At 51.7% G+C, this 27,853-nt stretch overlaps 2 protein-coding genes across 9 annotated transcripts in view; one reads left to right on the top strand and one right to left on the bottom strand.

The window, feature by feature from the left end:
• Window positions 1-10,886, top strand: part of RILPL2 (Rab interacting lysosomal protein like 2) — a 39,192-nt gene extending 28,306 nt beyond the window's left edge. Inside the window, exons 4-5 of one of the 3 annotated variants that reach the window (XR_010114975.1) lie at window positions 672-773; window positions 9,440-10,886. Coding sequence is in view for 1 of the 3 variants with exons in the window: in XM_063614737.1 (XP_063470807.1) it covers window positions 672-684 (13 nt within the window). In the remaining 2 variants the exon portion in view is untranslated. Of the gene's footprint in view, window positions 1-671; window positions 2,827-9,439 lie in introns of those variants that run through there. The other 2 variants (XR_010114976.1, XM_063614737.1) reach the window with 2 other exon arrangements.
• On the bottom strand, window positions 1,954-27,853 carry KMT5A (lysine methyltransferase 5A). 6 transcript variants are annotated; one of them, XM_055238007.2, is made up of 9 exons: window positions 27,729-27,822; window positions 22,152-22,167; window positions 22,046-22,061; window positions 20,804-20,960; window positions 16,317-16,536; window positions 15,156-15,243; window positions 8,435-8,494; window positions 6,986-7,176; window positions 1,954-3,804 (listed from the first exon to the last, which is right to left on the bottom strand). In XM_055238007.2, exons 1-9 carry the CDS (start codon window positions 27,736-27,738, stop codon window positions 3,594-3,596), a joined length of 969 nt encoding a protein of 322 aa, XP_055093982.1. In that variant the 5' UTR covers window positions 27,739-27,822; the 3' UTR covers window positions 1,954-3,593. The 6 variants fall into 6 exon arrangements, with proteins under 6 accessions (XP_055093982.1, XP_055093979.1, XP_055093980.1 ...); XM_055238004.2 differs by having other exon boundaries at window positions 22,046-22,167; window positions 27,729-27,853; XM_055238005.2 differs by lacking the exon at window positions 27,729-27,822 and adding an exon at window positions 23,103-24,920 and having other exon boundaries at window positions 22,046-22,167.

Below are 27,853 nucleotides of genomic sequence, written 5' to 3'. Positions count from 1 at the left end.
GCACGGTGGCTCACATCTATAATCCTAGCACTTTGGGTGATGGGCAGATCACGAGGTCAGGAGACCAGCCTGGCCAACGAGGTGAAACCTCGTCTCTACTAAAAATACAAAAATTAGCTAGATGTGGTGACGCACGCCTGTAATCCTAGCTACTCAGGAGGCTGAGGCAGGAGAATCGCTTGAACCCGGGAGGCAGAGGTTTCAGTGAGCTGAGATTGCGCCACTGCACTCCAGCCTGAGTGACAAAGACTCCATCTCAAAAAAAAAAAAAAAAAAAAAAAAAAACAAAAAAACAAGTAAGTCAAGCACAGTGGCTCATGCATGCCTGTAATCACAGCCCTGTGGGAGGGTGAGGCATGAGGATTGCTTGAGGCCAGGAATTTGAGACTAGCTTGGGCAACATAGTGAGACCCTATCTCTACAAAAAGTAAAATGAATAAATATAACAACTACATACCAGAACTTGGAGGCACTTATTAGCTATTAGTCCTGAGTACTTGTAAACACTGAATAGAAGCTAGCCAAATTTTTAATTCTAATAATAGCTAATACTGATTACTGAAGACTGTCTATGTGCAAGGCACTGTTCCAAGTGCTTTTTTTTTTTGGTATTAACTCATTAAATCCTCACAATCACCCTGTACAGTATTATTACTGTCTCCATGTTACAGGGAGGGAAACTGATGCACAAGGAGACTACGTACCTGCCCAAGTTACACAGCAGTGGATTGGAAGCAGAGGTTCTGTTCCAGCAGCTACATGTCCCCTCCAAGGTGAGGCTATAATACTGATGCCTGAATCTTTGGGGGAGGAGGCAAGTCAAGTGGGCAGAGATTATCCCTATTTGAGACAAGTTTCAGAGAGGGGAAGTGACTTGACTAATGTCACACAGCTGACAAACACTTAAAACTGATGCTGGAACTGGATCTTTTGCGTCTAAACCAAGGGCTCTACTCACTGTTCCAATCTGCCACCAGTACCCAAGCATGGAGGGGACAGGGATCTGGGCTAATAGGGACTTCAGCACAAGACAGGTGCAGTGATGATTCGGAGCCTCCTGAGAATCATCAAGTCTAGTAAATTATGTCACCTAAGCTGACAATTATGTCAGCTAAAATTTATGATGCTTACTATGTGCCAGGCATCGTTCTAAGGCTCAAAATGCATTAACTTTTAAGCTGGGCATGGCGGCTCATGCCTGTAATCCCAGCATTTTGGGAGACTGAGGCGGGTGGATCATTTAATGTCAGGAGTTTGAGACCAGCCTGGCCAACATGGTGAAATCCTGTCTCTAACTGTGGCCGGGTGCAGTGGCTCACGCCTGTAATCTGAGCAGTTTGGGAGGCCAAGGCGGGCAGATCACTTGAGGTCAGGAGTTCGAAACCAGCCTGGTCAACATGGTGAAAGACCATCTCTACTAAAAATACAAAAAAATTAGCTGGGTGTGGTGGCTGGCACCTGTAATCCCAGCTACTTGGGAGGCTGAGGCAGAATTGCTTGAACCTGGGAGGTGGAGGTTGCAGTGAGCCCAGATCGTGCCACTGCACTCCCGCCTGGGCGACAGAGCGAAATTCCATCTCAAAAAAAAAAAAAAAAAAAGCCGGGTGTGGTGGTGCATGCCTGTAATCCCAGCTATTCAGGTAGCCGAGGCACGAGAATTGCTTGAACCCAGGAGGTGGAGGTTGGAGGTTGCAGTGAGCTGAGATTGCCCCACTGAACTCCAGCCTAGGTAACAGAGTGAGACTGTCTCAAAAAAAAAAGCATTAACTTTTAATTTTCACACACCCTATGGTCCCCAGTATACAGATGAGGAAACCAAAGAGCTCAGAGTTCTGGGAAACATGCTCAAAATCACATCAGTAAGCTTTTCTGGTTCCCCAGGAGGATGCTTACCAAAGCTTAGACATGCTGGTGTGACACAGTCAAATTGTAAAAAGAGACACACAGGTGGCCTTGCCTGGCAATAAATATTTTAATTTGTTTCATTTTTATGATGACAAATAATTTTCAAGTTTATTTCCTTGTTTAAATACAAAGCTAAACCACAAACAGGTATAATCAAGACATTGTGTCTCACATTTACACTCTCATCGGATCCTCTTCCAATTTGCTGACCACTGACCAGGCTAGCGAGGGGGTGGGAGGGAAGACTTTCTTAGGTAGCACCGTCGTGAGGCCCGAGGTGGGGTTGGGGGGGAATCAAAGACGAGGACAGGCTCTCATACCTGTCTCCATTCACATTTACCTGGGACCAGGGTGGGCAGAAGACACCAGGTCATGGCTCCTGAGCCCCGGCCCCCTGGACTGAAGGGACAGTGAGTGAGAATCAGTTCTGTGAAGGGCGGGAGGAAGCAGCCACCTATTCCTCCTGCCTTCAGAGTTAAGGTGAAAACCTTAGCCTTATCCTTGATTCCTGGGGGCCGCCGGGCCCTGCGTGCTCCCCTGCACACCTGGGTGCCTTTCTGAGGCTGGCAGCCGTGGCTGGGGTCAGGGGTCCTGGGCTCCTAGGCTCACACCTCAGCTCACAGTTGCGTCCTTGCAGGACACTGGGTGTCTGACAAACACAAGGCCTCGACAGCAGGTCTGGAACTTTCAACCCCAGCAGGATGAGGGGGAATGGGGGGTGGATGTTAGGTAAGTAATTTCTGGTCCCACTACAAAACTTTATTTTTGATTAGAGTACCATTCTCAATCTCTTCTACAAAAAGCAAAAAAAAAAAAAAAAAAAAAAAAAGCAGCCACTTCACTCACTTCAAGACCTATATACATGTAAGTTGTTTTCTGTGGTTTTTTTTTATTTTTAATTTTTTTTAATTTTTATTTTTTTTTAAAATAAATTCAGTGTTCACATTTCTATAAAGAATTAACCCAGTTTCAGGAAACCCTGCCCCAGCAGGGCAGGTAAGCAACACTCTCCCTGCCCACATCTAGTTTGATTTCGCGCCCTGATGCTTCAAGGTGCCCAGAAAAGCGGCAGCTTGTGGAAGAGGAAATCTATGCCCGGCCCGTGCTCGGAGCCCAGGGCTCAGTAAGCTTTAAAGAAAGCAGAGGGGAAGACTAGCTTACTGCAAAACCTTTTTAAAAAATATTCATACACTTCAGTGAGCGCCTGTCGAGACATTAGGACAACAAGAGCTTGGAAACATCCCGTCCAGGCCATTGGGAGGCAGCGTCTTCCTCACACCCCGTCCCTGGATGTCTGGGGTGCAGGGGGAAGGTCCCGGCTCTTCCACTGGAGAAAGGAGACTCACCTGGCTTCCTAGTTCATGTTTGACTCTTTCCTCTAAAACCTGTGCTGAGTCTTTGACTGCATGCACGGGAAGCACAAACGTTCGGCTTGTATGCAAAAAAAGTACAAAAACAACTAGAATATAAAAGTTTTGGTAATATAAGGCCATCTGTTCAAGTCCACCTTGGAAACCTGTAACAGATATTTAAATACTACAGTGAAAAGGCATCTTAATATACTTTTTAAAAACATCTGAAGTAATCTGCTAAGATTAAGTGTGTAAAAAAAAAATTCAATTCCCTTTGAGGGCACTTTGTCCTTTGAAGAAGGGAAGGTGGGGCGGGGAGGGCGCGGGGCCCACCGGTTAATGCTTCAGCCATGGGTGGGCTTCAATGGAAGCCTTGCTGCGGTCCCCATAGTCATACAGGAGCTCCTCCCCAGCCGCGATGTCTCGGGAGGCGATAAGGATGAGGTGAGGTACGCCGTCGATGTCGTGCAGTTTGGTTTGGCAGTTCCCACATTTGCTGTGATTGATCAGTCTTCCTAGGCGATTTGTCTCTCTAGTTGCATCCACGCTGGGGGGGGAGGGAGGGCCAGAGAGGATTAAATGGATAAAGAGGCTTTTTAACCCGGAGAGAGTCACACTTGTGCTCAGCTCTGGTGGGATGTTGATTTAAAGCCATGTGTTTTGGAAAGACTCAATTCATAAAGCTATTTTCCTTTTCCTTTTTAGAGGGGGTCTCGCTCCGTCACCCAGGCTGGGGTGCAGTGGCATGACCATGGCTCACTGCAGCCTCCACCTCCCAGGCTCAAGTCATCCTCCTACCTCAGCCTCCCGAGTAGCTTTGACCACAGGTACATGCCACCATATCAGGCTAATTTTTAATTGTTTTTGTAGAGACAAGGTCTCCCTATATTGCCCAGGCTGGTCTCAAACTCCTGGGCTCAAGTGATCCTCTGGCCTTGGCCTCCTGAGTTTTTGAGATTACATGCATGAGCCACCAGGTCTGGCTCAATTCGCAAAGCAATTTTTTTTTTTTTTTGACAGGGAGTCTTGTCGCTCTGTCGCCCAGGCTGGAGTGCAGTGACGCGATCTCAGCTCACTGCAACCTCTGCCTCCCAGGTTCAAGCAATTATCCTGCCTCAGCCTCCCAAGTAGCTGGGACTACAGGCACGCGCCACCACACCCAGCTAATTTTTGTATTTTTAGTAGAGACGGGGTTTTGTTTTGTTTTGTTTTGTTTTTTGAGACAGAGTCTTGCTCTGTCGCCCAGGCCGGAGTGCAATGGCGCGATCTCGGCTCACTGCAACCTCCACCTCCCAGGTTTAAGAGATTCTCCTGTCTCAGCCTCCCAAGTAGCTGGGACTACAGGTACATACCAATACGCCCAGCTAATTTTTGCATTTTTAGTAGAAACAGGGTTTCACCATGTTGGTCAGGCTGGTCTCGAACTCCTGACTTCAGGTAATCTGCCCGCCTTGGCCTCCCAAAGTGCTGGGATAACAGGTGTGAGGCACTATGCGTGGCCAGCATTTTTTTTTTTTTTTGAGACAGGGTCTCGCTCTGTTGCCCAGGCTAGAGTGCAGTGGGGTGATCACGGCTCTCTGTAGCCTCAACCTCCTAGGCTCAAGTGATCGTCCTACCTCAGCCTCCTGAGTTGCTAGGACTACAGGTGTTCACCACCATGCCTGGCTAATTTTCTTAAATTTTTAAAATTTTTGTAGAGGCAGGGTATATCCCTATGTTGCCCAGGTCTCAAACTCCTGGGTTCTATCAATCTTCCTGCCTCAGCCTCCAAAAGTACTGGGATTACAGGCATGAGCCACTGTGCCTGGCCCAGTTCACAAAGCCATTTTTTTTTTCCGAGATGGTGTCTTGCTCTGTCGCCTAAGCTGGAGTGCAGTGGTGCGATCTCAGCTCACTGCAACCTCTGCCTCCTGGGGTAAGGCAATTCTCCTGCCTCAGCCTCCTGAGTCACTGGGATTAGAAGGGTGCGACACCATGCCAGGCTAACTTTTTTGTATGTTTAGTAGAGATGGGGTTTTGCCAAGTTGGTCTCGAGCTCCTGACCTTCATGATCCATCCACCTCGGCCACCCAAAGTGCTGGGATCACAGGCATGAGCTACCATGCCTGGCCCACAAAGCTATTTTTGAGAGCCTGCACAGGCCCTGGGTGGGGGGAAGGGGTAGGACCCAAAGGGCTCTTTATGGAGGCACAGGAGGAAATGGTAGAGTTTCACAAAATAAATGGATTAAAAAAATCAACCACGACGGGCGTGGTGGCTCACGCCTGTAATCCCAGCACTCTGGGAGGCTGAGGCGGGTGGATTACCTGAGGTCAGGATTTCAAAACCAGCCTGGCCACCATAGTGAAACCCTGTCTGTGCTAAAAATACAAAATTAGCTGGGCATGGCGGCGCATGCCTGTAATCCCAGTTACTTGGGAGGCTGAGGCAGGAGAATTGCTTGAACTTCAGAAGTGGAGGTTGCAGTGAGCCAAGATCGCGCCACTGCACTCCAGCCTGGACAACAAGAGTGAAACTCCATCTCAAAAAGAAAAAAAAAAAAAAATCAACTCCACTGGTCCTAGCCAGGAAAGAGCTGCTCTGGCCAAATGCCCTGAAGGAGAGCCAGGTGAGCTGCTTAACAGGTTTTCATGTGACTAGCCCACTTCTCCCCTTGGATGAGATAACATCCAGGACAGCTCTAATTCCAAACATTAAAAATGGGAAGCTGGGGCCAGGCATGGTGGCTCATGCCTGTAATCCCAGCACTTTGGGAGGCCAATGCGGGCAGGTCACAAGGTTAGGAGAACGAGACCATCCTGGCTAACACAGTGAAACTCTACTAAAAATACAAAAAATTAGCCGGGCATGGTGGCATGTGTGTGTAGTCCCAGCTACTCAGGAGGCTGAGGCAGGAGAATCGCTTGAACCTGGGAGGTGGAGGTTGCAGTAAGCCAAGATTGCGCCGCTGCACTCCAGCCTGGGTGACAGAACGAGACTCCGTCTCAAAAAAAAAGAGAAGCTGGGGCCAGGAGCAGTGACTGACACCTGTAATCCCAGAACTTTGGGAGGCTGAGGCGGGCAGACCACCTGAGGTCAGACCAGCCTGGCCAACATAATGAAATCCCATCTCTACTAAAAAAAAACATAAGAATTAGCTGGGTGTGGTGACGCACACTTGTAATCCCAGTTACGTGGGAGGCTGAGGCAGAATACCTTGACCCCGGGAGGTGGAGGCTGCAGTGAGCCAAGACTGTGCCACTGCACTCCAGCTTGGGCGACAGATCGAGACTCAAAAAAAAAAAGGAAGCAGGGGATAACTGCGTCACAGCTTTGAAAAAAGGCAACAACAGGCCGGGCGCAGTGGCTCGCGCCTGTAATCCTAGCACTTTGGAAGGCCAAGGCGGGTGGATCGTCTGAGGTCAGGAGTTCAAGACCAGCTTGGCCAATGTGGCAAAATTCCATCTCTATAAAAATACAAAAAAAAAAAATTAGCTGGGCTACTCCGGAGGCTGAGGCAGGAGAATTCTTTGAGCCCAAGAGGAGGTTGAGTGAGCCGAGATCACACCACTGCCCTCCAGCCTGGGCAACAGAGCAAGACTCCGTCTCAAAAAATTAAAAAAAAAAAAAAGTCAACAACAACAAAATCAGAAGACTGGCCACCAAACAGAATCAGGAGTTCCTGGCCCTTTGGCCTCTCCTCACTGCCCAGAGGACAGAAAAGCCACTCTAAGCAACAGTGGACTCACCAGTAGGTTTTGCTCAGATACTGAAAATAGTACATGTAGCAGCCCGTGGAAGGGTCCTGTGCGTACAGAGCCTCCCGTTTCTTGGCGTCGGTGATCTCGATGAGGTCCCCGTGGTATTCCACCACAAAGTCACCCCGGGAGAACTGCTTGGTGGCAATCACACCCCTGCCTTTGCCATCGATGAGGTCAATCTGTCAGAAGGTGGTAAGAGAGGGTGTTGGTTCATAATAGCAATGGATGCCACTGTGCACAGCAGGTCTCTGGGGAGCTGGGGGCTTACCCCAGTCTTTAACAGCTGTACTGAGCTATGTCATAAAATTCACTCACTTTACTTGTACAGGTTGATGGGTTTTATGAAGTGTATACAGCTGTGCAACCGTCACTACAGGCCAGCTCTAGAACATTCCCTCACTCCACAAATGTGGTTCCTTGGTGCTCATCTGCAAAGCAGTTACATCAGAGCTCGTGAGAGATCTGCTAGGTGGAGACTGCCCCATTTTGTAGATGAGGAAACTGAGGCTTAAAGAGGCACAACCACGTGTCTGAGGCCACACAGCTAGGCGGTGACACAGCTCAAATCCACACACCTGGTTTCTCTGTCTAGGGGCTGTGCGCTATGCCTTCCTAGGCGAACAGCAGGCCCAGTGTTCTGGGTCTCTACCTCATTCCACAATTTATCTCCTGTGTCTCCTCACTCTATTCTACATGGAGTTGAATGGGCTTGCTGGAGGGGCCCAGGACTTAAGCTGGAATCCCTTTAGGTGGTGGGTGGAAGTGGAACTTTCTGAACCCTGAGCCCTAGTCTAGGCCCATCTGAGCCCCACTGTGGAGAGTACTTCCCCTCTCGCCCAAACTGAGTGTGCTTGAAATACACAGTAAGAGAAAAGCACATTTCTTGGGCATTGTCATTATCTAGGAAAACAGAGTTTAAAAATGTATTAGTTTCTCCTTTTAAAAGTTTCCCTGGGCATCAGCTACATATTGTATAATCCGATTTATATGAAGTGTCCAGAAGAGCAACTCCACTGAGACAGAAAGCAGCTGAGTGGCTGCCAGGGGCTGGGCAGGGGAGAGGCGGGGATGGTGGGCAGTGGTAAGTAATGGGTAAGGGTTTCCATTTGGGAGGATGAAAAAATTCTGAAATTAGACAGGGATGATGGTTGCATTGCATTGTGAATGTACAAAAAGCCACTGAATCGTTTAACCACAATTTCTAAGAAAAGCTTCCCCTGGATAACATTTATATACAAAGCCCATTTATGTTTCCTTCATAAGACATTTCCTTAACAAGTTTTGGTATTTGGCTCTTCGACAATCTAATAGAGTCTGCCTGGTCACCATGGCCATTAGAGGGTTAAAGCCACATGGTGGCCACTCTCAGCCACGGGACCAGGGAAGGTAAGCTCTTCCAGCTTTAGCTACGATGCAGCAAGCACAGCAGCCCCTTACCTTCATTCCTTCTTCCTTCCCACTTTCAATCAATTCATCTATTCTTTTCCTTTCTTCAGACTGGGCAGAGAGAAAGAAAAACAGCATCAGTATCCTCTCCTAGGCCCATCGTGGATAGCTTGACGGTCTTGAGCCCTGATTGCCCAGGCCATGCCCACTGGGCTACAACTGCCCTCATTTGGCATCACTGGGGATGATGGGTCCCCAGTGATGGCAAAGCCCTCAAGTATCCCTCCTTTTCTCATCACCCATCTGTTGTGGAAGATGTCACCTGGGGTCCAACTGGATCAGGAGGGAAACAGTGGGGACCCAAGAACAGAATGGGGCTTGTAGGTACGTTCTGTTGCCCATGCAGCACGTTAAAAAATGTCCAATTTGCCCACACTTGAAAATCAGGCCTCTGACTTCATAGAAAATCAGGTACAGCGGGCCAGGTGCGGTGGCTGGCTCACGCCTGTAATCACAACACTTTGGGAGGCCAAGGCGGGCAGATCATAAGGTCAGGAGTTCGAGAACAGCCTGGCAAATATGGTAAAACCCTGTCTCTATTAAAGATACAAAAATTAGCCAGGTGTGGTGGCAGGAGCCTGTAGTCCCAGCTACTAGGGAGGCTAAGGCAGGAGAATCGCTTGAACCTGGGAGGTGGAGGTTGCAGTGACAGTGATTGTGCCACTGCACTCCAGCCTGGGCGACAGAGCAAGACTCCATCTCAAAAAGAAAAAAAATCAGGTACAGCAGGTCAGAGGCTGTGCCCTTTGGATGGGACACACGTGGTCCACATCCCTCTGGTCTGATGGCTCATACTTCTGTTTAGGATCTCTGAGATTCACCTGTATGGAGGCCACCACCATGGATAAGAAGAGGGCCTCCAATCCCCAAGGTCAATACAGCCCTGAACAGAGAACTGGGAGGGGGCACCCCCGGATCCACTTCTCCTCTAAGGCCACCCCTCCTGCACCTACCTCCATTCCTAACCCTGGGTTCTACTGCTCTGCCATTGCACAGATACTATGGAGCAAAAGGGAACCAAGTAAAGACAGATCAGAAGCTCCAAACCAGTGTGGCTCACCCCAAACCAGCATGTCTTGACGGCACAGACTTTCACCAAACCAGATGGCACGTGTCGGGAGCCTGACACCAACTGCTGAGCTCAGCCCATTCCCCCTACACAGAGGCCCAAACCAGCTTGCAGCTTTTCCAGACACTCAATCCACACCTGCAGTGTGCCAGGCGCTGCAGTCTATGCTGGGAACAATGGTGAATGAGTAACCTCAAGAACATTCCCAAATCCTGCCACATCCTCTCCATCTCCATTCCCACTGCGGCCCAGCCACGGCCCCCTCGCTAGTCACCAGGCTTTCACTCTGACCCCAGGGAACACTCAGTTCTCCACATGGCAGCCAGAGGGGTCTTTTAAAATGTAAATGAGGCCAGGGGCGGTTTGCTCTGTCCTGTAATCCCAACACTTCAGGAGGACCAGGAGGAAGGATCGCTTAAGGACAGGAGTTAGAGACCAGCCTAAGCAACAGATCCAGACTCTGTCCCTACAAAAAATAAATAAGCTAGGTATGATGGCATACACCTTTGGTCCCAGCTACTCTAGAGGCTGAGGAAGGAGGAGGATTGCTGGAGCCCAGGAGGTTGAGGCTGCAGTGAGCCATGACTGCACCAACGCACTCCAGCCTGGGCGACAGAGTGAGACCATGTGTTAAAAACAACAGAAAACGGCCAGGCGCGGTGGCTCACGCTTGTAATCCCAGCACTTTGGGAGGCCGAGGCGGGCGGATCACAAGGTCAGGAGATCGAGACCACGGTGAAACCCCGTCTCTACTAAAAATACAAAAAAATTAGCCGGGCGTGGTGGCGGGCGCCTGTAGTCCCAGCTACTCAGAGAGGCTGAGGCAAGAGAATGGCGTGAACCCGGGAGGCAGAGCTTGCAGTGAGCCGAGATTGCGCCACTGCACTCCAGCCTGGGTGACAGAGCGAGACTCCGTCTCAAAAAAAAAAACAAAAAAACAAAAAACAATAAAAAAACAGAAAACATGACCAGACATGGTGGCTCACGTCTGTTATCCCAGCACTTTGGGAAGCTGAGGTGGGTGGATCACTTGAGGTTAGGAGTTTGAGACCAGCCTGGCCAACATGGCAAAACCCCGTCTCTACTAAAAACACAAAAATTAGCTGGGCGTGGTGGCTCACATTTGTAATCCTAGCACTTTGGGAGGCCGAGGCGGGTGGATCACAAGGTCAGGAGTTTGAGGCCAACCTGACCAACATGGTGAAACCCCGTCTCTACTAAAAATACAAAAACTAGCTGGGCGTGGTGGCAGGCGCCTATAATCCCAGCTACTTGGGAGGCTGAGGCAGGAGAATTGCTTGAACCCGGGAGGTGGAGGTTGCAGTGAGCCGAGATCGCACCACTGCACTCCAGCACAGGCTACAGAGTGAGACTGTCTCAAAAAAAAAGAAAAAAAAAAATTTGCAAAATAAAAAGATTTTAAAAACTTTTTGGCTGGGCACGGTGGCTCACGCCTGTAATCCCAGCACTTTGGGAGGCCGAGGTGGGTGGATCACAAGGTCAGGAGATCAAGACCATCCTGGCTAACATGGTGAAACCCCGTCTCTACTAAAAACACCAAAAATTAGCCAGGTGTGGTGGCGGGCACCTGTAGTCCCAGCTACTTGGGAGGCCTTTTTAATTATTTTTTAAGATGAGGTCTCACGGCCGGGCTCAGTGGCTCACGCCTGTAATCCCAGCACTTTGGGAGGCCAAAGCAAGTGGATTATGAGGTCAGGCGTTTGAGACCAGCCTGGCCGACACAGTGAAACCCCGTCTCTACTGAAAATACAAAATTAGCTGGGCGTGGTGGTAGGCGCCTGTAATCCCAGGTACTCAGGAGACTGAGGCAGGAGAATCACTTGAACTCGGGAGGTGGAGGCTGCAGTGAGCCAAGATCGCGCCATTGCACTCCAGGCCAGGTGACAGTGTGAGACTCTGTCGCAAAAAAAACGAAACAAAAAAACCACAAAAGATGGGGTCTCACAATGTTGCCCAGGTTGGTACTGAACTTCTTGCTCTCAAGTAATCCTCCCACCTCAGCCTCCAAAGTAGCCGGTGTCTTTTTTGTTGTTAATTACTCCCCATTCGAAAACAAGCCCTAGGGGCTGGTCTAGTTTACTGTGGACTCTCCTGGTCTAGAACAGTGCACACAGCAGGCCCTCAAAGCAACACCACCACCATCACACACACAACCACCTTGCTGTGTGACCCATTCATTGCAAGTGTGCAGAGAGTGCTGAGAAGTACAGTGGCCCGTGTAAACGGGAGTGATCATGGAAAGACTGGGGTAGCGGAATGGGGGTTTTTCTTTTTTTTTTTTTGAGACGGAGTCTCGCTCTGTCGCCCGGGGTGGAGTGCAGTGGCGCAATCTCAGCTCACTGCAAGCTCCGCCTGCCGGGTTCACGCCATTCTCCTGCCTCAGCCTCTCCGAGTAGCTGGGACTACAGGCGCCCGCCACCACGCCCGGCTAATTTTTTGTATTTTTTAGTAGAGACGGGGTTTCACCGTGGTCTCGATCTCCTGACCTTGTGATCCGCCCGCCTCGGCCTCCCAAAGTGCTGGGATTACAAGCGTGAGCCACCGCGCCCGGCATGGAATGGGGGTTTTTCTGCTGGGACCGAACACGGCAGGTAGGAGATGCGCAGAGGGAAGCTGGGACCAGACCAGATGCCCCAGCACAAAGCCAGGGAGGCTGTCTCCCAAAGGCCTGGAATTTGGGGCCTGCAAACAACCAGCCCTGAGTTTCCTAAAGGGAATTCTGGCAGGAACCCACAGATGGGCCTAGAGGGAGATGGAGTGGGAGGGATACAAGGTTGGAACTAGGGCAAGCGAGGAGCGCCTGTGACCAGGAAGGAGGGGACCTTCCCGAATGGAATCAGCAGGCTGCTTGCACATCTGGCCCTGGGGCTGAGCTGGGCATGAGGAAGCCCAGCCATTGCCAAGAGGCATGGTCCCTGCCCCACTGCTGGCTGCCACCCCACCCACAGCCAGGCTGGCGGGCCAAGGGGCCGCTGCAGTGAAGCACTTGGTGGGTAGGGCATCTCTCCAAGGCCCACCTTGTGTCCAAACCCAGCAGCCCTGATCCCACCCTGTTGCCCAGAACTCACGCCCTGGTGCCAGGCCCGCCCTGGCTGCTGTCTTCAGCCTCAGTGGAGGTATACAAGAGGCTCTGAATTGCAGTTTCACCCCAGACCATCTGGCCAACAACAGGCCCTATTATGCCCCACCCACCTGGATCCACAGCCTGGGCCCAACATGGCAGTCAGGTCAGGACTGACCCCACCCTTCAGATGAACCCCAGCTGTCCCGTTCTTGGGCTTTATCTGTGCAGTCAGAAAATACTCCACCCTGACCAGCTCCAGCCACGTCATCCCGGCCAGCTATGGCCTCCCTGCCCTGGCCAGCAACAGCTTGCATGGCTGCACTCAGCAGAGCCAACACAAACAGTGGTGGGCACAGCATGGCTCCTGGTCCAGGAACAGGGCGAGCTTTCTTGTGTTTGCAGACCGTGGTTTAGGGAAGCAAGTGCGTTCTTCCCTTCTGCTCATCTGCTGCAAGATTTAGCAGACCTGCATCCTGTCCCATCGCAGCCTTCACTTTGCCCAGCACAAACTCTTGCTTCTTATTAACAAGGCCAACTTGGCTCCCCCCACCCTAAAGTCCACAGCAGCCCTTGGTGGGCGCTCAGCAGAGGCCCTGTGTGTGGGCACACCGCAGCTCCAACCCTGGCTGGGAGGTGTCTGGGATTCTGTGGCCTGGCATCACCTCACCGTCTGCAGTGCTGTCTTTTTTTTTTTTTTTTTTTTTAAGACGGAGTCTTGCTCAGCCACCCAGGATGGAGTACAGTGGTGCGATCTCAGTTCACTGCAACCACCGCCTCCTGGGTTCAAGTGATTCTCCCGTCTCAGCCTCCCGAGTAGCTGGGATTACAGGCACCTGCCATCATGCCTGGCTAATTTTTGTATTTTAGTAGAGACAAGGTTTCACCATGTTGGCCAGGCTGGTCTCGAATTCCTGACCTCAGGTGATCCGCCCACCTGGGCCTCCCAAAGTGCTAGGATTACAGGCGTGAGCCACCGCACCTGTCCCAGTGCTATCTTTAAGAGTGACCTAGCAGGCCAGGCACGGTGGCTCACGTCTGTAATCCCAGCACTTTGGGAGGCTGAGGTGGACGGATCACCCGAGGTCGGGAGTTCGAGACCAGCCTGACCAACATGGACAAACCCAATCTCTACTAAAAAAAAAAATACAAAATTAGCTGGGTGTGGTGGCGAATGCCTGTAGTCCCAGCTACTCAGAAGGCTGAGACAGGAGAATCACTTGAACCCAAGAGATGGAGGTTGCGGTGAGTCGAGATCACGCCATTGCACTCCAGCCTGGGCAACAAGAGCAAAACTCCGTCTCAAAAAAAAAAAAAAAAAAAAAAAAAAAAAGTGACCTAGCACAGCCTCCCACTGCCGACAAATGTTTTAAACAGCTCATTCTTGGCTGAAAGACATTGCCTTTTTCAGGCAATAAAACCAAAGCTGCTCTCTGTGGGGAAGAAAATGGACCTTTTTTAAAAATTTTTTTAAATGAAGCTTCATCAATTAAAAGAAAAAGAGAAAGAATACTAGACCACTGTGTATCTGCGCATTTAACATCAAGAACGCTGAAGGAGTCCGCATGAGGGCTGAAATGCTGAAACTGCCAAAGCCGGGGTCCCCATCTCTCTGTGTAGGATGCAATCCTGAGCGCCTCTCCCAACCCGGTGGTCACTGTCGGAGTGAGGGGGAGTAGAGGGGCAGCCCCAGGTGTCCCTGAGGGGGAAGAGCAGAGGGACCTGCCATGCCCTGGGTTTCCTTCACAGGAAGGCAGTAACCACACCTCACTGCAGCAAATATTGACTGCCTGACGCATAGCTCAGCCCTCTGCAAACATGGCAGTGGAGGTCTGCACAGGCCAGCTGGCCTTCCAGCCAGTACTGTTCACTGGTCTGCAGGCTCCTAGCATGGCAGCAGCGTGGGAAAGAGCAGACGGGAGTGACAACACTGAGGAAGCAGGGGTGGCGATAGTAACAGTTAGCTGGCACTTACTGAGTGCCAAGCATGGTTCTAAGGGTTCCTCTTGCATGACCACATTTACTGAATGCTCACCACAACTCTAGCAGGTACTACATTGCTGTACCATTTTACAGACTGGAGAGCCAAGGCATGGACAGGGTAAGTGACTGGCCTGAGGCTACGCAACCAGCAAGTGGTTCCAAGCCACTGCTGTTTACCACCCTGGGCCACAACATGGAAACTTCCAGAAAACAGACAAGCCTCTGAAAGAACAGGCAGCCTTTCCCACAGTCCCAGGCTCCCAATGGCTCTGCCAACAAGTCCTGGAAAATCCACCTTCAGAGTCGCGCCTGGCTTTCCCTGCCACATGCTACAAGTCACAAGGTTCCTTCACACAAGTGTCTTAACCAAGCCCTGCAGTGACCCCAGCAGAAAGGCAGGACAAGCTTTGTGAGGATCCCCGATAGATCCAGGAGAAAACCAAGTCCACAGGGGCCAAGAGACTTGCCCCAAGATGACGAAAACAAGGCTCAGGACACACACACATACGCATACGCCAAGCACTGCCTGGTGGGCCACCCTGCCCCTCCACGAACTGGAATTTAAAGCACGTGACTACCTGCAGCTCGGCTTTGCTCTTCCTGGAGCTCCTTCGGACAGGGTAGAAATCCGTAAGTTTGCGATTCTGTTGCGTTTTTCCTTGAGCTCTGGGTAAAAGGGGAAGAGAAGAAAATAAATATCACGACTGAAAACCTAGAGGCACACAGCTCCTCAGAAGGCACACACCGAGGAGGCACACAACTCCTTGGAGATGATGTCACTTAAACACCTTTGTCCACTGCAGCCTGCGGGTCACTCAGTCATCTGCCCATGAGGGCCTCAGAGGAGTTTCAAAGACGGGCTGCTGGCTGGACACAGTGGCTCATGCCTGTAATGCCAACACGCTGGGAGGCTGAGGCAGGAGGATCACTTGAGCCCAGGAGTTCAAGACCAACCCAGGCAACACAGCAAAACCCTGTCTCTAAAAAAAGGAAAGAAATTAGCCGGGCATGGTGGCGCACACCTATGGTCCCAACTACTCGGAAGGCTGAAGTAGGAGGATCACTTGGTCCTGAGAGGTTGAGGCTGCACTGAGCTACTGCACTCCAGCCTGGATGACAGAATAAGACCCTGTCTCAAAAAAACACAACAGTCGGGCATGGTGGCTCATGCCTGTAATGCCAGCACGTTGGGAGGCTGAGGCAGGCAGATCACGAGGTCAGGAGTTTGAAACCAGCCTGACCAACATGGTGAAACCTTGTCTCTAATAAAAATACAAAAATAAGTGGGACATGGTGGCACGCACCTGTAATCCCAGCTACTCAGGAGGCTGAGGCAGGAGAATCGCTAGAACCCAGGAGGTGGAGTTTGCAGTGAGCCGAGATCGCACTATTGCACTCCAGCCTGGGCAACAAGAGACTCTGTCTCAAAAAAAATAAAAAAATAAAACACCAACCACCAAAAAAAACAAACAAAAAAATAAATTTAAAAAACAAAGGCTGCTTATGCTGGGGTGGGTGAGGAGGGGAGGAAGTAGAGGCTGTTGAACTCTGGACCCACGCCAGATCCAGAATCTGACAAACAGTGGCATCCCTGCTGATGACTCGGATCATCTGAGTCTTTGACATGAGAGAGGCTGAGAGATGGCCACTGAACCCCCATGGGCACCTGAGCAGGCTTCCCTGGGGTCAGAGGAACCAAACTGCTCCACGTTAGGAAGAGGACTGAAGGGGGCACTTACTTTTTTCGGGGGGCCTGTTTGCCCTTGATGGGCTTTTTCAGGGCTTGCTTGGCGATGGCTGCATTGGTGGAATCACAAGATGAGGGTGGAGTTTTTGGAGGTTCTGCTGCTTCAGATTTTTGGTTTGGAAAAGGTGCCAGGGGACCTCTCCTGGTGTCTTTGATCTTCTGTTCCTCGGACTTCATGGCGCTCCGTACTGCGTTCCCAGCATTTCTTTTCTCTGCAGGTGGAGGTGGGGGAAAGACAGGGGTTTATTCTGTACTCTGTCTCTCAATTTCCAGACCACCAGCTGCATTCTAAGACAAGCTTTGAGAAGACAGGATCCTGGGTTTGTCAGGCAGGAGTGCCCTTGGCCTGTTAAGCCCCGTGTCTGCTATGGGCTATGACAGGAGGAGTGCCTAGCTCCAGCTCGATTTTTTGACCAAGACACTGGGCAGAGGTTTTAGGCTTTTGCGTCTTGACGTGGGAGATGGAGAGCCTGTGAGGCAGAGGCACCAGAGACGGAGACGCCGGCAAGGGCGCTTGATCAATAGCTTTCAGGAATCAGGTTGCAGACTCAGATCAAAAGCTCTATTCCTGAAGGCTGGGACAGCATTAGGGGACAGAAGTAAGGTGACAAAGCAGAAACTCTTCCCCAAGAGCTGCCTGGCACCCTTCATTTCAGACTCTGAAGAAAAAGAAGGTCCCCTTCTAGTGGGGTTGAAGCCCCAGGTTCACAGCAGTTCTCAGCATGGTGCCCCAGCAGACTGGCCTGGGTATCAGGAGACACACTGCAATGATCTGTCACTTAAAACACTTGTGGAGTGCCAGTGTTGGAAAACTGCTTACCTTTTTAAAAAATGTTTTACTTTTAAATAACTAAGTAAATAGGCTGGACACGGTGTCTCATGCCTGTAATCCCAGCGCTTTGGGAGGCCGAGGCGGGCGGATCACCTTAGGTCGGGAGTTCGAGACCAGCCTGGCCAATATGCTAAAACCCCATCTCTACTAAAAATACAAAAATTAGCCAGGTGTACTGGCGGGCACTTGTAATCCCAGCTACTCAGGAGGTTGAGGCAGAACTGCTTGAACCTGGGAGGTGGAGGTTGCAGTGAGCTAAGATCATGCCATTGCACTCCAGCCTGGGCGACAGAGTGAGACTCTGTCAAAAAAAAAAAAAGAAAGAAAAAAAATTAAGTAAATAGTATGCTGCTCACAGATGTAAAATGGTGCAGCCACTTTAGAAACAGTTTGGCATTTTCCCAAAAAGTTAAACACAGTTACCATATGACCCAGCAATTTCACTCCTAGGCATCTATTCCAGAGAATTAAAAACATATGTCCCCAAAAAAATCTATGCAGGAATGTAACAGCTTATTTGTAATAGCCAAAAAGTGGAAACAACCCAAATGTCCATCAACAGATGAATAAACAAAATGTGGCCTATCCACACAAGGGAATATTATCCAGCCATAAAAAGGAATGAAGGGCTGGGCAGGGTGGCTCCCCTGAGGTCAGGAGTTCAAGACCAGCCTGGCCAAGATGGTAAAACCCCATCTCTACTAAAAATATAAAAACATTGGCCAGGTATGGTGGTGTGCGCCTATAATCCCAGCTATTTGGGAGGCTGAGGCAGGAGAATCGCTTGAACCTGGGAGGCGGAGGTCGCAGTGAGCCAAGATTGCACCATTGCACTCCAGCCTGGGTGAGAGAGAGAGACTCCTTCTCAAAAATAAAAAAAAGGAATGAAGCACTGATACTTATTACACCATGGATGGACCTTGAAAATATGATGCTCAGTTAAAGAAGCCAGACACAAAAGGCTACGTATTTTGTGATTCCATCCATATGAAACGTCCAGAACAGGCAAATCCATAGAGACAGAAAGTGCTTTAATGGTTGCCTTGGACTAGAGGGATAGGGGAATCGAAGGTGACGCCTAATGGGTACCTTTCTGGGGTGATGGAAACATTCTGGAATTAGACCGTGGTAATGGTTGCACAACTCTGTGAATATACTAAGAACCACCGACTCAAATGCTTTAAAATGAACGTTATGATATATTAACTATATCTAGATAAACAAAACAGAAAAATAAATAAATACATTAGGCCAGGCACAGTGACTCCGCCTGTAATCCCAGCACTTTGGGAGGCCAAGGTGGGTGGGCCGCCTGAGGTCAGGAGTTCAAGACCAGCCTGGCCAACATGGTGAAACCCCATCTCTACTGAAAATACAAAAAATTAGCCGAGTGTGGTGGCGGGCACCTGTAATCTCAGCTACTTGGGAGGTTGAGGCAGGATAATTGCTTGAACCCGGGAGATGGAGGTTGCAGTGAGCCGAGATCGCACCACTGCACTCCAGACTGTAAGACAGAGCAAGACTCTGTCCAAAGAAAAAACAAACAAAAACCATTAAAACCATCCAGATCTTTCTTCCTCCTCTACACACCTTCCTGGGTGAAATCAGAGAGAATTAAAGCCAGGACATCAGGCCCAGGAGTATGTGGTGCCCGTGAACATCATCTGTCACTCAGTCTGTATCACAGCAGAATTATGGACAAGAGCCTGGACCTTGGGGTCTCCAAAGTCCAGCTGACCTAAATTCTTTTTATTTTTATATTAGAGATGGGGTTTCTCTCTGTTGCCCAGGCTGGAGTGCAGTGGCATGATCAACAGCTCACTGCAGCTTTAAACTCCTGGGCTCTAGGGATCCTCCTGCCTTAGCCTCCCAAGCAGCTGGGACTATACAGATGCATGCCACCCTGCCAGGCTAATTTTTTTAATTTTCATTTTTGTAGAGACGAGTCCTCACTATGTTGCCCAGGCTGGTCTCAAACTTCTGGGCTCAAGCGATCCTCCTGCCTTGGCCTACCGAAGTGCTGGAATTACAAACCCAAGCCACCATGCCCAGACTCTGACCCAAAATTCTAATCATGGCCATTTAGTAAAACCATGAGCCAAATACACTAGCTTGTATACCAGGCCACCATTTGGTACAATGTATAGACTGCCCTATTTTAAAGGACTAGAGTCTGGGCAACTACCATTTATAGATGATAGCGCCTCTCCCCAACCCTATGGGCAGGAATTCTAAGTGCCACAGGTCCAGGGATGAGCTGGCAGTCCAGGGTTGAAGAGCTGGCACATGGAGTCCATCACAAAGCTCTCTGGCATCCACGCTGCAACCACCCTTCAAAACAGTCCTGTGTGTGTGAGGTCAGACTCCTCTCTCCCCATTTACAGATGACAGAACGGAGGCTCAGAAGAGAGCAACAACCTATCTAGCCTCCTTCTTTCAGGTGGCAAACTTAAGATTGGAACCCAAGTCATCTGAAGATCAAATAAAACAATATTGCCCTGTGTACCTGGGGGAAATCAAGCACAGGGTGGGCTCCTGTCCCCAGTCTAGGGCTTGCCCGGCCCTGGTTCTCAGATCCGGCCCCAGAGGTCATGCCAAATCGTCATTTATGACACTTTCTGTTAGCGAACACAAGGCTTCCTTGTATGGAGCTGCTGGCAGCCAGAGGCTCTGCTTCTTTCAGACAAGTTTTAATTAGAAGAGAGCATGGTGAATTGGGGAAAGCTGACACTCCCCACTGCAGCTTTGAAAGGGAGTATTTGAATTAGAGCAAGATGTCTAAGAGGTTTCAGTTTGTTTTGCAAGACCAGACAGTTTTCATTAACCCTGTATTTTCGGGTTCAATATTTTAACTCCAAATCTCATTGCAGAGGATGCTGCTTCAGAGACTAATACCAAACGCTTGAGTGGCAAGAAACTTTAGAAATGGGGTCAAGGCAGCTAGGCGCGGTGGCTCATGCCGGTAATCCCATCATTTTGGGAGGCCAAGGCGGGTGGATCACCTGAGGTCAGGAGTTCGAGACCAGTCTGGCCAACGTGGTGAAATCCCGTCTCTACCAAAAATGCAAAAATGAGCTGGGCATGGTGGCGGCCGCTTGTAATCCCAGCTACTCGGGAGACTGAGGCAGGAGAATTGCTTGAGCCCAGGAGGCGGAGGTTGCAGTGAGCTGAGATCGTGCCATTGCACTCCAGCCTGGGCGACAAGAGCGGAAATCTGTCTCAAAAAAAGAAAAAGAAATGGGGTCTAGGCCAGCTCATAAAAGGGAAGGAAGTCAGTTCCCTGCATGAACACATTAGTGAGGTCTGCAATCGCCTGGTCTGTACAACCCGAATTCATGACTTCTGCACTTTCAGCACTTGTGAGCCCTCTCTAATTGTGGGTCAGGTATGCTATTTTTGCAACTAAGCAAGACAATCAAGCTTGAAGGACATGCTAACTCTTGTGAAAGCAGGGAGAACCTGTCAGACCAACAGGGCACACACCCTGGGACAAGCCACTCTTTCAGCAGCAAGACAGAACATGGCTCAAACCTCTCGAATCTGAGACTGAAAAGGCTGGATAAATACATATGTGCATTCTTGCAGAGGACAGAGGCTTCTGCAACCCAACCAGCTGGGATCAGAACGAGGCTATTTCAAAAGCTTACCTTCTCGTTTCCTGTAGATTCCGGCTAATGGTTTCCCCTGGCATTTGACTTCGTGATGTGTAACTGAGTTCTCTTCCTGAAGGGGGAAACGCATTCCAGAGCATTTGTTCGGGCTCATGTAGGAATAGATCTTTGACTGCCCGGTAAATACGTTCTCCTAAAAAGACAAAAGCATATTCTGAAAGAGGCTTGAAGAAAAAGATCCTAGAGCATTCACGAGGAGGAGGAATACAAAAGATGAAAATCAGACACACCGTTTTTCAAAAACTGGGCTACCAGGGGATGCCAGCCCCCGTTGTCTCAGGAGAGCACTGGCAGGTTTGGAATCCCAGGTCCAGTGAAACGTTTCCTGAATGCCCTGGTCTCTAAATCACTAAGGGGACAGCTGGCCAGCAGGAGAGTCGGCTGCAACCCAAGGTCTATATAGGAAGGAGACAGCCTACCCGCAACAGGGAGGTCAAAAGGACCCGGGCATGTGAAGAGCTAGGCTATCTTTAGGAGTTCACTCCCCTGGCAGAAGCCGCAGGGACTCAGCACAGAAACAGGCCCCGGGGAACCTGATTAACCACTTGGTGCTGAGGGCGGCTGGAGGGCCTGTCAGTACAGCCAGAGCCCCATGCGTGCCCGAGCCTGACCCCTCTCAAATCACTGCAGCCCCGCAGTCTCCCACGGCTGCGACGGGAGGACTTCTCTCAGGGTGACTGGGGAAGCTGGGAAGAGCAGGAGCCACAGCCAGCGCATTCGGGGCGGCCACTTTGTTGCAAGCCGCACCTGGGCGTCAGTAAGAGAGTGGACGGGGCGGTGGGGCGGTTCAGGTCACTGCGGACGTCTCTGGGCTTGGGGCCCCTCCTCTGAGTATGTACAGACGGAGGAGGGCGTCCCCAGAAGCAACGCGGGGCCCTCGCCGCCTAAGGGACCATTCAACACCGAGGCGGCGAGACCCATGACCTCTCCGAGGGGCCCGCGCAGGCCCCGCACAGCCTGGGACGGCGGCCACCTCCGGGGAAGTAGGGTCTCGGGCTGCGGAGACGCCATGAAGGTGCAGTCAAACTTTTCCGAGGTCAAACACTGCCAGGCTCATGGCGGAGCCGTGTGGGCGCCACTCCCAGCCAGGCGGCAGCAAAGGAAGCGGCCCGGCCGGGCGCCCCGGGGCGGCGCGGGCGGGTACCCGGGGTCGCCCATGTGCTCGCGGCCCCGGCCCGGCGGGCGCGCCGCAGGGGTGCGGGGAGGGTGCCTGCTTACCCCGTCGGTGCGGGGCCTCCCCGGGCCCCTCCGCTCCACCATCTCCGGGCCCGGGGCCGTCGCTGCCACCGCCGCCGCCGCCGCCGCCGCCTCCACCGCGCGGGGCTTGGACATCTTCCTGCCTGGAGAGGGGGACCCGGGGGAAGCGGGGGAGGGGGCGCTCAGGGCGCGGCGGGGCGGGGAGCGGGGCCGCCCGGGCCGGGCGCCGCGACGGCGCCTCCCGCCGCAGCCATATTTCGAGGCCCCGGCTCTGGTGAGCCGCCCGCGCCTCCGGGAGGGCCGGGTCGGAGCCCGCGTCGCCCTCCCGCCGCCCGGCCCGGCCGGGCCCCGCGCGCCGCCCGCCCCCCGCGCGGCCGGGCCCGACACACCCACCTGCAGCCCGGCCAGGCCCATGGCGGCGCGCCCCGCGCCCTCGCCGCCGCCGCCGCCGCGGCCCGGCCACCACCGCTGCCGCTGCCGCTGCTGCTGCTGCTGCCGCCGCCACCAGCGCCGCCGCGGCGCCCCGGGGAAGGGCCGGCGGCGCCCCACGGCGCCCCCTTCCCCCATGGCCGGCGAGGCAGGGCCCGGCACCCGCGCACCGCGGCAGCCCCGGGCCGCCCGGGGCGAGGCACGCAGGGAGGGAGGCGCAGGCGGCGCGTCCTCCGCAGCCCGCCCGCCCGCTCGCAGCCGCCCACCGTCCGGCGCCCCGCCCGGGGAGGGGGCTGGTAGGGGCGGCGCCGGCAGGCCGCTCCGGAGGGCGGGCGGGCGGGCGCGGCGAATCCCGGCTCGGGCGCGCCCCCTCTCGCGCGGCCTCAGCCACTCGCGGAGGAAGGGGTGGGAAACACCGTCATGACAGCCCAGGCTCCCGCCCGCCCGCCAGCCAGCCCGCCCGGCTCCTTTTTCTGCTGGCTCTGCGGATATTTTGGGAACCCGGTCTGTGCTAGGCGAAATCAGCAGCGGTGAACGCGCCAGGCCAGGCCCTCGGGTGTGCCCGGCGCTGTGCCCACCGAGAGTTTCACAGGCATTGAATCCTCCCCCAACGCCCACGGGGACAGGTCCTGTCGGCATCCCAGCTTACAATGGTGACACTGTGACTCAAGGGATGTGCAGGGGTTTGTCCCGGGCCACAGAACTAGGAAGTGATGGGGCCAGGTGTCAAACCCAGAAGGGCTGTACTTGACCGGTAGAAAGCCCTGGGGAGACAGAGCCAGGGGTTATAATGATCGGTTTCCTGGGCGAGTCTCTTGCCGTTATCTCATTGAAACCTCACAGCAGCCCTGCAAAGGTAGATACCATTATTATCTTTTTTCAACAGATGGAGAAAGTGAGGAGCTTGGCCAAGTTCTCAGAACTAGATGGGTTTCCAGCCCCAGCCAACTGACCCCAGGGCCTGCCCTCCCAGCCGCTACCCTTCCTGGTTACAGATGAGGAAATGGAGTTTGGGAGGAGCAAATGGTCTTGCAGAAGGGTTTAACAAGTCACCTTGTTCTCCTATCCCGCCATGAGAAAATGCCCCCATAGGCAGACGAGGTCCCCGTCACTCTGGTGGCTGTTTCAGCATAGCTCACTGCCCTGCACCACTACGCTGTGGCCATTAAGGCTTGAGGGCCCACAGCCAGATTCACTGTATTTGTGCAAAGTCATAGATGCAAACAAGACACTTCAAGACATCCAGCTCCTGCAGCCTGGCCCATGGCCTGGGAGTCAGGGGCTGGACTTATTTCCCTGCATCTGCCCAGAGGTGTTTTGTGACCATCGCCAAGTCACTTCCCCAGTCTGGGCCTCAGTGTCCTCATGGGTAAAAACCAAGAACCTTGAATTCCATAATCCACCGGAGCACCTTCCAACATCCACAGATAAGCAAATGGCTGTTTGTAGCCATCCTCCCACCTAGCCTCCCTCGCCTCCCATTAGAACCGATAAGACTGAGTAGGATTAGGTGGTGACAGGTCACTGCTCAGACAATCCCTCCGAAATCAGCTCATGCTTTAGCATCCTTCAAGGCAGGGTCTCCAGTCCAACCACTAACTCCAGTGGGCTAGGTACTCTGCCCATGCCCTCTGCAGAGCCTACTACAGTTGAATATCCAAAAGATTACCTAGAGGGTGAAAGAAGATTCGAAAGTGACACTCTGATAACCAGGTTGAGCCATTTGAAAGCGTCTTCTATTTCTGCAAGGCAGAGAAGTTTTGCAGCTTAACTGCCATGACAATCATGGTTTTGGAGCAGGAAGCACCCACATAGATCATCTTGTCCATTTCACATGCTAGTATACCGAGCCGCACCCCATGCCCCACTTATGGTCATAGCTTTCTCTGCATTTCAGCCCCCAATTGCAGGGGACACATTACAAGTCTAGCACCTATTCCTCTCAATTCTGCAGCTCCAGTACCTAGAAGATGTAAATACAGATCATTCAATCTAAGTTTCAAAACAGTCCTTTCTCTGCAAGTTTATATGTATATAACAAATATACCAGCTGGGCATAGTGGCTCATACCTGTAATCCCAGCACTTTGGAAGGCAGAGGAGGGCAAATCACCTGAGGTCAGGAGTTTGAGACCAGCCTGGCCAACATGGTGACATCCCGTCTCTACTAAAAATACAAAAATTAGCTTGGTGTGGTTGCGCGTGCCTGTAATCCCAGCTACTTGGGAGGCTGAGGCAGGAGAGTCGCTTGAACCTGGGGGGGGCGGAGGTTGCAGTGAGCCAAGATTGTGCCACTGCACTCTATCCTGGGTGACAGAGTAAGACTCTGTCTCCCAAAAAAAAAGTCTATTTTTGGAGACCCCCCACCAGCTGCTAAGGGATAATGAACTGGAGATGGCAAAATGAGGACGGCAACCAACCAAGAGACCATTCAACAATGGCAGTAGAAATAGCGAAAGGGGCCGGGCGCGGTGGCTCACGCTTGTAATCCCAGCACTTTGGGAGGCCGAGGCGGGCGGATCACGAGGTCAGGAGATCGAGACCACGGTGAAACCCCGTCTCTACTAAAAATACAAAAAATTAGCCGGGCGCGGTGGCGGGCGCCTGTAGTCCCAGCTACTCGGAGAGGCTGAGGCAGGAGAATGGCGTGAACCTGGGAGGCGGAGCTTGCAGTGAGCCGAGATTGCGCCACTGCACTCCAGCCTGGGCGACAGAGCGAGACTCCGTCTCAAAAAAAAAAAAAAAAAAAAAAAAAAAATAGCGAAAGGTAGGTGGACTGACCCCTGAGACTAATATATTGGAGTTGTAAATATTTGCATGATTATAAAACTTCAAAATGAGTGACGCGTTGCCTGGCATCTGAACAGTTTGTTTCTGTGACCCAGCAGGGCTCTCAAAGTGAATTGCAAGTTCAAAGCCCAATTTTCTAGAAGAAAAAGACTGTTCATTTGAAGTGCTGTAAATGATTTGGTATTTACAATTCTAAATATTGGCCAGGCGTGGTGGCTTATGCCTGTAATCCCAGCACTTTGGGAGGCTGAGGCGGGCGGATAACCTGAGGTCATGAGTTCAAGACTAGCCTGGCCAACATGGCGAAACCCCGTCTCTACTAAAAATACAAAAATTAGCTGGGTGTGGTGACAGGTGCCTGTAATCCCAGCTACTTGGGAGGCTGAGGCACAAGAATCACTTCAACACAGGAGAGGGAGGGTGCAGTGGGCTGAAATCAGTCCACTGCACTCTAACCTGGGCGACAGAGAGAGACTCTGTCTCAAAAAAAAAAAAAAAAAAATCTAAATCTAAATATCCAATTTAATAGCTTGCAAGGGCAGTAAAGCCTAAGAAACAGGTAACTATTAATTTTGGGGTCAAGTGAGACAGTGAGAATCAATAACTAATAATTACATAGGTGATTTGTAAGCTGGCCATGGGAGGAGCTGACAAACATTATCTTCGCTTTGGGTAAGTAAGGGAGGTTGGGTGGCACAAGCAAAGACCCAGCCAAGCTAGAGTCTGGACAGCAAGTTTGGGCTTCGGGCTTCCTCTCCTAAAAAATGAGAATAACAATTTGTAAAGATCCATTGAGTTAATCCAAGTGCCTGGCCCTCAGTGGTAATTATTATTATTTTGTTATTGTTGCTGTTGTTGTTGTTGTTTGTTTTCTTGAGATGGAGTCTCGCTCTGTCGCCCATGCTGGGGTGCGGTGACACAATCTCGGCTCACTGAAAGCTCCACCTCCCAGGTTCAGGCAATTCTCCCTGCCTCAGCCTCCCAAGTAGCTGGGATTGCAGGCATGCGCTGCCATGCCCGGCTAATTTTGTATTTTTAGTAGAGACGGATTTCTCCATGTTGGTCAGGCTGGTCTCGAACTCCCGACCTCAGGTGATCTGCCCGCCTCGGCCTCCCAAAGTGTTAGGATTACAGGTGTGAGCCACCGTGCCTGGCCATAATTATTATTTAGTCATATTTTAAGTATTTCAATGATAGATGGTTAGTTTTCTTCATAGATTAATTAATGCACTACTTTTAAAACAAGTAGTTTAAATGATTTTGCTGTGATGAGAAAAATGAACCCAGGAAGCATAGTTTTATTAAAATTTGTCATATAAATTAGTCAGATAATGTTAAATATACTTTTAGATGCTTAACACTTTTCTAAGGAAAAATATTAGTATTAATTTTCTCCATGAGTTGGGTGATGAAGCTCTTTAACCTGAAGTTTACTATGCCTCATTTTTTCATCAGGCTCTGGGTAAGTCTTATCCCAAAAGAACCTCTAGGGATGCTAGGAGAATAAATGATGCAACTGACTTCAGGGCCTGAAAACAAAGGGACCCAATATATATTTGCTGAATGAATCATTATTTTATTCATTATTATTGCTATAGGGAGTATACTGCACTAAAGCAAATTCCTACTAACACCTGAAACCTTGGAATTTTGAGAAAAATATAATACCCCAACTTATTTTTTTTAAAATACTAATTCTACTCAACTTTCACGCTCAAGTTTTTGGCCCTTTGGCGTGAAGGAGACGCAGTGGCTGGAAATGACCAAGCGGTTGGAGATCTCTTTGCCGCATACCTGGGAGGCACTGTCCTGACTTCAGACAGGGCATCGCCTCCCAGGGCTGTACAAGCCCACCCAAGCCATCTACCGGGGGGCGAAGTCCTGACCAGATGCGGGTCGAACGACCGCGCCCGCGAGGTGCCAGGAACCCGTTTCAAGTGGTCCAACGGGGCCCGGCCTTCGCTCTGGCGGCGCAGAGCTGACTCAGGACGTGGGGAGGGAGGAAAGGCGCCTGCTGCGGTGTCCACCTTGACGCGCACCCCAATATGCAGGTTATTGATCTGCGCCTTCGCCTCGGGATCACCTCCTTTCCCAAAGAGAGAGGTCCCCAAAGTGGGGGAAGCCTCACTCCCGCCCCCGCCCCACTTCTATCAATAACACCTATTCCCTGGAGGTGCCCTGCGCTTTAGTTTCCAAAGAGCTCTGACATATGGATCTACTGCCGTGAAGAGGCAGGCCCGCAGGTGCTCACTTCATAGAGGGGAAACAGAAGCACGGCAGTGGAAGGGGTTTCTGGGGGTGTGTGGACCTGCAGGGGGGGCCGGCGGGTTCCGCAGCAGCACCCCCACTCCCCCCACGCGGGTCCCCAAGCTCGCCCCGAGCCACCCGAGGAGGACGCCTCCCCGCAGCCGCTGCCTCCACCCCGGCCACCCCTCCAGCACGACCCCCGACCCAGCCGTTCCGGCGCCGGCCACTTGGGCAAATACCTCTAGCCATGGCTCCACTCTGTCACAGCCTGGGATCTCCCGGGAAACCCAGCTTTCGAAAAAAGTTGCAACTACTGCAGCCAACTGCTCCGCCGGGCTCCAGCTGCTCGCCCCGATTGGAGCCG

Source organism: Symphalangus syndactylus, chromosome 13, assembly GCF_028878055.3.
Source record: "Symphalangus syndactylus isolate Jambi chromosome 13, NHGRI_mSymSyn1-v2.1_pri, whole genome shotgun sequence".
Lineage (NCBI taxonomy): Eukaryota > Metazoa > Chordata > Mammalia > Primates > Hylobatidae > Symphalangus > Symphalangus syndactylus.
This window is presented reverse-complemented; position numbering and strand designations above follow the sequence as displayed.